Source organism: Populus alba, chromosome 10 (genome assembly GCF_005239225.2).
Source record: "Populus alba chromosome 10, ASM523922v2, whole genome shotgun sequence".
NCBI lineage: Eukaryota > Viridiplantae > Streptophyta > Magnoliopsida > Malpighiales > Salicaceae > Populus > Populus alba.
In genome coordinates this window covers 19,929,902-19,938,109 of record NC_133293.1, presented here as the reverse complement: position 1 = coordinate 19,938,109, position 8,208 = coordinate 19,929,902, and the positions used below count along the sequence as shown (strand labels likewise).

At 37.5% G+C, this 8,208-nt stretch overlaps 2 protein-coding genes across 2 annotated transcripts; both read right to left on the bottom strand.

The window, feature by feature from the left end:
• Window positions 1-1,757: 1,757 nt before the first annotated feature.
• On the bottom strand, window positions 1,758-3,714 carry LOC118059959 (tetraspanin-6). The gene is made up of 3 exons (XM_035073015.2): window positions 2,961-3,714; window positions 2,547-2,863; window positions 1,758-2,084 (listed from the first exon to the last, which is right to left on the bottom strand). Exons 1-3 carry the CDS (start codon window positions 3,450-3,452, stop codon window positions 2,045-2,047), a joined length of 849 nt encoding a protein of 282 aa, XP_034928906.1. The 5' UTR covers window positions 3,453-3,714; the 3' UTR covers window positions 1,758-2,044.
• Window positions 3,715-4,884: 1,170 nt separating this feature from the next.
• Window positions 4,885-7,906, bottom strand: LOC118059958 (serine carboxypeptidase-like 28). Its single transcript, XM_035073014.2, has 8 exons — window positions 6,978-7,906; window positions 6,617-6,712; window positions 6,412-6,504; window positions 6,234-6,319; window positions 5,881-6,141; window positions 5,524-5,747; window positions 5,297-5,405; window positions 4,885-5,161 (listed from the first exon to the last, which is right to left on the bottom strand). Exons 1-8 carry the CDS (start codon window positions 7,369-7,371, stop codon window positions 5,018-5,020), a joined length of 1,407 nt encoding a protein of 468 aa, XP_034928905.1. The 5' UTR covers window positions 7,372-7,906; the 3' UTR covers window positions 4,885-5,017.
• Between the last annotated feature and the right edge of the window lie 302 nt (window positions 7,907-8,208).

Below are 8,208 nucleotides of genomic sequence, written 5' to 3'. Positions count from 1 at the left end.
TTAATCTATATAAATACAACTAGTTTATAAAAGTCATTGCACAACATGGGTTAATGATAAGAACCTCTTCGTATATAATTACGTCAAAGCAGATGCCAACCCGCCACCACCTAAATTGGTGGTTGCTCTTCCGATTAAAATTTGAGTGAGTGTCTCACTGGCGATTCTGTCATATATTTTTATTTTTATTTTATTTCATGGGTTGCAACACTCCACTGGTGCCAAGGGAGCAGTAAAGCTGGCTGGACTCATAATATAATGGAGAAAATAAGATGTTATTCCATCTTTATACAAACAAAGCAACCAAGCGACTATAGTGATGCAAAACAATGAACAACATAATTAAAGTAGGAAGAAAATAAATTTTTAGAGAAAAAAACTAAGAATTAAAAGCAAAGAAAAAAAAGAATGAGGATTGAAAAATACACAACTATATAATATCTTTAATTAATCATCAAAACTCCATAACATTTAGAAAAATAAAATATAAATACTAAAACTCTAACTAATACAAGCAATTGAGCTTATGGGTAACTAAATAAAATACCCAACAATAATTAAATCAAACACAACAAATAAAATCTAATTAATAAACTTCAATTAAAAATTCATATAAATTAAACAAAAATATAAATTAAAGACCAATTTCTTAATGGTTTGAACTATTTTTTATTATCTATTATTATTATTATTATATAAGATACATAAATAATATTTCAACTTCAGTGTCTCCACCGCTATGCACCGAAGAGAACTCTAGAAACTCGAACAGTCCCATCTTTAAAGCACGAGCAAGAACAAGCAAAGCATCACTCGGCTGAAAGCTACACGAACAGAGGCCGACTCGCTTAGACTGGATCCGTGATCCATTTGCCCATTAGTTTTCTTTCAGCAAACAAGCCTGCTCTCATTTTCGAATGGACCGTGGCCAGGCCCACCTCAACCACGTGCGTCGTCGATTAATATTGATAAATGCTAATTGTCTTAAGAGATTTTTTTTTCCTTTCTTTGAAGTAAAATCCTCGTTATGAAGTGGATGGCATATTTTAGTTGAAATAAAAAGTTGGGTTTAATTTTGATAAAATCAAGATTGAAGAAAAATCGTCTAAAAATACCCACAATGATAGTTAATTTCTCTCCATCTCAAAAGGCCCTTTCCTTTGGCTACCCCTAATGTTGATCCCAACGTGGATCGGTTTCTCACCGGAAAACCTGCTCCTCCAAGTTCCGACGTGCACCAACTCATCGAAATGCTAATGTTTGTGAGCATAATATGCAGTTAACTCTGATTATTAATCAACTAGGCAAAAAAAGGAAAAGCAATAGAAGCCAATGTTGTTGGGAGGCTCCCATTGAAGAGCTTTTTGGTAGAGTCCACCCGTTTCTTGCCCTTTTTGGCAGCAAATGGTACCAGACAAGCTGGAAGATTTTGGGAACAAACTTGAGATTGATACTGCTTCCACTACGCTTCATGATTTCATCAATTTTGGTTATGCATATGGGATTTGTTGAGCCATCATATTCCTCCATGAAAGAAATTATAAGCCAGAGGTTCGAGAAAGGAGGAATTCCCACCTGAACATTCCAATTCTTTCAAGGCCTCAGCCCTTTTTTCCCCTTTTATCTTTGACTAATGTCTCATTAGCAATTCTATGCGGATTCATGCATTGCAAACAACTCGTTGCTCATTTTAGAAATTTGCTAATTAATGTGACATCCTTGAAAAGAAAATTAAACATGAAATACAGCCCGTGTCCTTTCAAGATCAAGAAAACTTGTGAATATAAATTATAGCTTAGTGGGTGTTTTAAACCTGCATAACGTCAAAAGGCAGAAAAGTAAAAGAAAGATAGTGGTGTGATCTTTGAAAACAAAGGTAAATCTATCCGTGTACAGGGGAAGAAAAAAAGACTCTGAAAGGACTGTGAAAGGTGGCCTTGAAACTTCCAAGACGCCCCCCCATACACTGAAAAACAACTGAATTGTCCCAGACACTGATAAATAACACAAGCTGGAGATTTTTGAAAGATCATCGGGACTTCAGCTAGTAAAGTTGCTCTCTCTTGTCCTGCCACCATCTCCACCTGTAAAGAAGAAAACCAGAGCATGGCTTAGCTGTGGGGATCTTTACTGGCCGATCTTGCCCTGGCCCTATCATTGCCGGCCTGATTGTAGCCTCGAGATAGAGCAGGCCCAATGAAGTAACAGCTATCTTTTCATGATGAAAATTTGGTGCATAATTAAGAGGAAAAAAATCACAAAAAGATCTTGGTGATTATATTAAACACCAAAGTTTTATCAAATCATCATCAGTTCCAAAGTTATAAATCACTCAAAATGAGTTCTGTTCTCTTTTATCCTTTTCCTTTCGTGCATGATTTTGAGAAGTGAAGATTCCAATCTCAGCACTTTGATTTTCGAAAAATCCAACCTTAATCAAGTTAGTGAGTGTGTGTTATATGAGGTTTTCTGTCTGTGATTAGGAGTCTCAAATCTAAGTAATATATCATAAATGAATATAAAAGCATGGTTTGATTTTCACTTACCAGTAATAATCCCATCTGGGTCGGACTTTGGTCATCCGATTTTCACCGTAGGGGTAATCAGTTTCAGCCCTTCTTGTGTTCTGGAAAGCACAACATCCTGTCGAATAAATTCCTATCAGAAGCACAACCATCACAATATTAAGAACTGAGAGCTTGCGCCAATCCCTTCTGACATCTTCAAGAACTCCAGCTTTGCACGAATCACACTCGTAGCACAGTAAAGTTGGGGCATTGTTCCATCTATAGCAATCTGGGTCTTGGGGCACCGCTGTTGCCATGTTGTAGTTACATGAAGTTGGTGGCTTGCAACATCCAGACTGCACCAAAAATCATAGACATTAAAAAATCAAGAAAAACAGAGACAAGGCCAGAAAATTCAAGAGGGAGCAAGATTGATGAGATTAAAGATGATACCTGTATGGGAGACATGTCTTTCTCTAGATAATCAAGAGGAGTCCAAGAGGCAAGCTTAGCACAGGTCTTAGAACCCAATATGCAACTCCTAATTGTTCTCCAATAATCAGGATCTTTAATTCTGTTTCTTAACCATGGAGAATAATCTTCGAGTCTATACTCCTTGTAAACCCTACCGGGCACTTCCACACCGCCGCCTTGGCTAGTGACAACGAAGCCAAATATAGTCAAACCCATTAAGGTTGCAATAAGGAGTAACATGACTACTAGGTAGACCCAAAGTGCCCATGCTACATGAAAACATGCACCGATGAAGCCAGCTAGTGAGATTATAAGCACGACGAAGCCTACAACAAGGAGTGGGGTTTGGAGGAAACCTTCACAGGTTGTGCTACTCCTTGCCATCCATAAACCTCCACCAATTATTGGTATGGATGCTAAGAGAGTGAAAAGATTCAAGAAACCAATTACTGTGTTGCTAAACCTATACATCTCCTTGGCTTAATTAAAATCTTTATATGTTAAGACTGAGACCACAGTACTAAACACAAACCTCTCTCTCCCTCTTTTGCTCCATTAATTTCTACCAGTGTTCTCTCTCCTTAGCATGATGCTTCTTTTCTTGTTATATATATGGTGTCTTCTTCAGCTTTTTTTTTTTTTTCACTTTTAACGGGTGGGATTGCTTTTCTTTATTTCGTGTTCCTGCAAGATTCAAGAATTCAAAATGTTTATAACCTTTGCTCTATTTGCTTTTTTGTGTATTAGGGCATTCAAGAAAACTTTATGCGATGTATGTAGAATGAGATAATTATACTTCTTAGTCTGCAAATAACTTTGTCGAGCGTTTGGATTGACTGATCTGCCCTGGAAGCATACTGTATTGAGATTCCTAATCTAGTCTTAAGTTCCAATTTGCAAGGACTTGGTTTAGGAATAAAATTGGGCAGGCGATGCCAAACACAACCCACAATTCTTATAGCATACCTGAGAAGGAGAAATTATATTCATTTCAAATTTCAAATTTTTTTTTCAAATATTAAAAATGATTTAAATGATAGGAATACCTCATGGCGTGCCCATACCAGGTGAGAATAATTTGAAAAGTTTAAAATTAACATACATGCATGAATAAGTAGACAATTTTTAACCAACGTAGAAATTACGATGTCTTCCTACCTTTCTTTATTAATGAAAATGTATGGTTGCTCTCCATTGTTTTTTTACACTAAAACCTATTCCAGAGTTAACCCATCTCAAAATTCCAAATCGAGTTCATTCATGAATCAAAATTATGTTGATCAATATTATTTTAATAAAAAAAATCAATTCAATGTAAAACCTAACCTGAGTCAGGTTTTAAATTGATGAGTTATTGGGTTGTGGGCTAGTTTTTATAACTTTGTTTTTGCATGTACGAATTTGACATGTGAAGTTTGTTCACAGCAAGCAAGAATTCTCTTTTCTATTGCCAAATATTCTCTGAGAATATGGTTAAGGCATCAATCCGTAATGCAATTGACCAAGGCAAGCAAAGAATAGCAGGCATTTAGGTAATTGCAAGCTTGGAGAACAGTGAGATGCTTTCAGGGCTTGGACCCTCTTTTTAGCTTTCTTTTGAAGCATGGTCAGAACCAGAATTTTCTCCGGTTGAGGGGGATCACAGAATAAAACGATGCTTCTTCCTTATCTCCACCCATCTTTGTTTTAGTGCCTTTTTTATTCACTTTACGGCTCCACTGAACAGTCTAATTTCTTAATGGGAAAGAATTCCCACCAAGTTTCATGTCCATTGCTCAATAATGACAGAAAACAAGTAGGAAATTGTTGCATCAGATGCATAAATGCTAACTAATTGAAAAGACCAGAAGACTTTTAATGTTCATTCTTTATTCTTAGCCGAGCAGCGGGAAGACAACAAGGCTAAAAAGATTTCTAATTTTTGTCATTTCTACTTTCAATTTGTTTAATCAAATAATGATTTGAACAGAAAAAAGAAAAACACTCTATACTCAGCTAGTAACCCTCAGGATTAAACAGCAGGTAGTCTTCTAGGGTTAAAATGCTGGCATGGGTTCGTTTTTCAGAAATTGCCTAAACAGCAATAAAGCAAGACGAGGCTGAGTTAAAGGCACCTCATGCCCTGCTCCCCTTACTGTCACATAGGTCAAGCCCTTGTAAACCTGGCTCCAGCCACCAACCTGAACAAACCAAGAATGGAAAAGAAGCGCAAATCAATACCAACAGAAAATTCTTCGTGCTTGGAGAAAATCAGAGATGGGAAATCTATGTACTCTACGCAAAAACCATCACTTCAGCATTTGTATTTGACTAACCTGGTGATGGTCATCGTGCCAAGCATACCAGCTTATGTTGGTTTGTAGGTGTAGAGCATTAATGGAGTATCTGGTTGCAGTTAGTGGCAAAATTGCATCTGTATCACCACTGTTGATAGAATAAACATCGATTACCCTTTGAGAAAATATGATTTCCCTGTTTTTGATTTTATGCAAATTATCAGAATGGATGACTTGTAACTAAATCTTTTTCATCATGAGCTTACCTGAAAACCCATATTCTAATACCAGCTGCTATAAGTTGTTTGAAGATTGGCAACATGGATTTAGGAGAATCACTCCAGTTTCTCCTAACAATAGAGCTGCAAGTCGCCCAAGGATGAGGAATCCTGGTGATATTGGCATGAAGTGCCCTTTGCACCTCTGGGCGGTTCATGTATTTTTTTGTGTACGTCACAACACACTCGTCATTTCCTCTGAATTTCCATGGCTGAAACCCAACAAATGAAAGCTACCAACTCGTTAGGACAACCAAATTATTATCACATTCCGCCATTAATCATCGGAAAGTGTGGAATAAGAAAAAGAAGAGGGATTTTGAGTGATCCAAGAATATAACATACCAGTGAATGGTTTAGATACTGTCTAAAAGTAATGTTTTGATTGCAAGGAGAGCTGTAAATGCTATAAGGATTTATATCTCCAAACTCTGAATATGCTCTGTTTAAAGCACTGTTGCATTCACTTTTTGGGAACAAGAAAGTACTATTTGGGCAGAACTTCTTTAGATCTTTATAAGTAGAATCGGATATCAATCCATGGTTCCACCAGAACTCGTGTGTGCCAACGTTATCGTGATAATCATCTATAAGAGGATTGCCCAACTGCAAAAAACAGAAAAAAAAAATTAATTAAGATTGCATGTCAAGATATTTTTGGACCAATTTTAGTGTTGTTCAGGGCAAGATTGACACACCAAGAAACCTGTGAAATTAATGACAGGATTCTTGACTCCCTTATTTCTCCGGGCTATAATTCGTGACAGCTCAGGGATGTAATGACCTGAATTTGCATGGATTAACGAAATATTAATTAATGCGATCAAATTATTAGTCAAACATTAGTTGGTGATGAGCAATTAATTAATTAACCACCTGCGTAGCTTTCTCCAGCAATGTAAAAAGGCCTGTGCTTGTACTGAGGGAACCTCTCAAACCAGTTAACCAGAAAAGTGTAAGCATCTTTGGCTGCAGTTTCAGATTTCAGCAATAAAAGCTTAGTTAGGGACTAGGGAGGGTAGGCTAACAAACTTGTTGACAAATTATAGCAAAATTATATATTCTATACTTTTACGAGTACCTGTCCTCTTGTCACCAACCGTGTATGTATCTGATGAAGTATTTGAATAAGAAAATCCCACACCAGCAGGTGAATCAAGAAACAGCAAATTCGCCACTGCAAAAACCAAAACTCTCTGATATTTTATTCTTTCTTGCAACACTCAAAATGTCACAGCACTAGCACCAATGCACATGAAACTTGAACAGAGGAGAATCGACAGGCAATTTAATAGAGACACCCACCATCATTCAAGGTCCCATCTAGATATAAATGAGGCCTTGATGACTGGTTATTGTAATGAAAAAACAACAACTGCTAAGATCACACATTAAGCGATGAACCTCAGAGATTATTACATGATCATCTTGACCATGTTTACCTTTATTCCAAGCATATGGATTCAAATGCAGGGTCTTGCCATCAGGTCGCACCCTAAATGGACCGACCTCCTCTGAAGCTCCATAGGCCACAGATGAGCAGCCGGGCCCACCGTTGAGCCATAGAACTAGTGGCTTTGACTTGGGCTTGACAATCTTGGGGGCCTCAATCAACCAATAAAAGAGAGCCCGTCCTGCCAACGGGTCCACAGTAATGTAGCCAGAGAATTGAGAGAAGCTCACATTTGGTGGCTGCCCTTGTAGCTTGATAATCTTATCCCTCCTCTGTTCTTCAAGGTGACCGTGATTGGTGGCCGCAATAGTAGAAAGCAGGAGTGCAGCAAGATTTAAGACGTTGAGGAGAGAGCGAGAAGAGGTCCTAATGTGCATTGCCATAAGTGAAAAATCAGGCTTTGCTTGTCTTGAATGCGGGTTTCGGGGTCTTTAAAGGGTGTTTAAATTAGTTGTTAGCTCGTTAACAATTGACTTTAGCCCCTGCTTTTAGGTTGTCTAATAGGATAGCCAAAGCATGTGTTATTTAGAAAAAATTGTGTAGCCTGCAAGGTCAGTTATATGTTATTATTTATTGACTTCTTAAATGCACTCAGCGCTGTCCACAGTACTTCCTTTTGTTGAATTGCATGCACACATGATATGGTGGTCGATTTTTTTTTTGGGTTGGTACGTGGTAGTTTGTGCTCCTACTTCATCATCCAAAGTTTTCCCCTTTTTTCTTTTTTTAATCCAAAACTGTTGAGCAGCTATGTTCGCCTTGAAACGGTATCAACAAATGTTCTTTTAGCGTTCCTTTTTCTTCTTTTGCTGCTAAAATTAAGAGGCCTTTTAAACTACCCTTACTTCAGCAAGAAATTTTGCGTATAGACGTATCACTGGAGTTGTTGTATTGATATACAAGAAACAGAGATAGATAATCGTTGTATTTTCTATCTGAAATTCATTCTAAAACTCTACCGGAGATGAATTTACTTCTATTTTTCTAATCATACATGTTTTTTTTTTCTATATCTATCATTTCTAATGCTAACCAAACAATCAAAACTGAAGTTCAGGGCACCTTCCTCTAGATCCGCTGGACGGTTTGTGAAAACAGGGAGAGGAGGATCAAGATTAAGAAACATGCTGTTTGAGCCATGTTTTGGCTACTATATTACATGATGCGACAAACATGTGAGTTATAAATATTGCAATGAGCTGGACATGGATCTGCCGCCC

Bases quoted from the DNA above. Each gene is read 5' to 3' on its own strand.
- LOC118059959 (XM_035073015.2), bottom strand. From the start codon at position 3,452: ATGTATAGGTTTAGCAACACAGTAATTGGTTTCTTGAATCTTTTCACT. The intron at 2,864-2,960 runs GTATCATCTTTA...TTTTTGGTGCAG, and splicing joins AAGACATGTCTCCCATACAG to TCTGGATGTTGCAAGCCACC. The intron at 2,085-2,546 runs GTAAGTGAAAAT...TCTTCTTTACAG, and splicing joins CCCAGATGGGATTATTACTG to GTGGAGATGGTGGCAGGACA.
- LOC118059958 (XM_035073014.2), bottom strand. From the start codon at position 7,371: ATGGCAATGCACATTAGGACCTCTTCTCGCTCTCTCCTCAACGTCTTA. The intron at 6,320-6,411 runs GTGGTTAATTAA...ATGCAAATTCAG, and splicing joins TGCTGGAGAAAGCTACGCAG to GTCATTACATCCCTGAGCTG. The intron at 6,142-6,233 runs GTGTGTCAATCT...TGTTTTTTGCAG, and splicing joins TTAATTTCACAGGTTTCTTG to TTGGGCAATCCTCTTATAGA.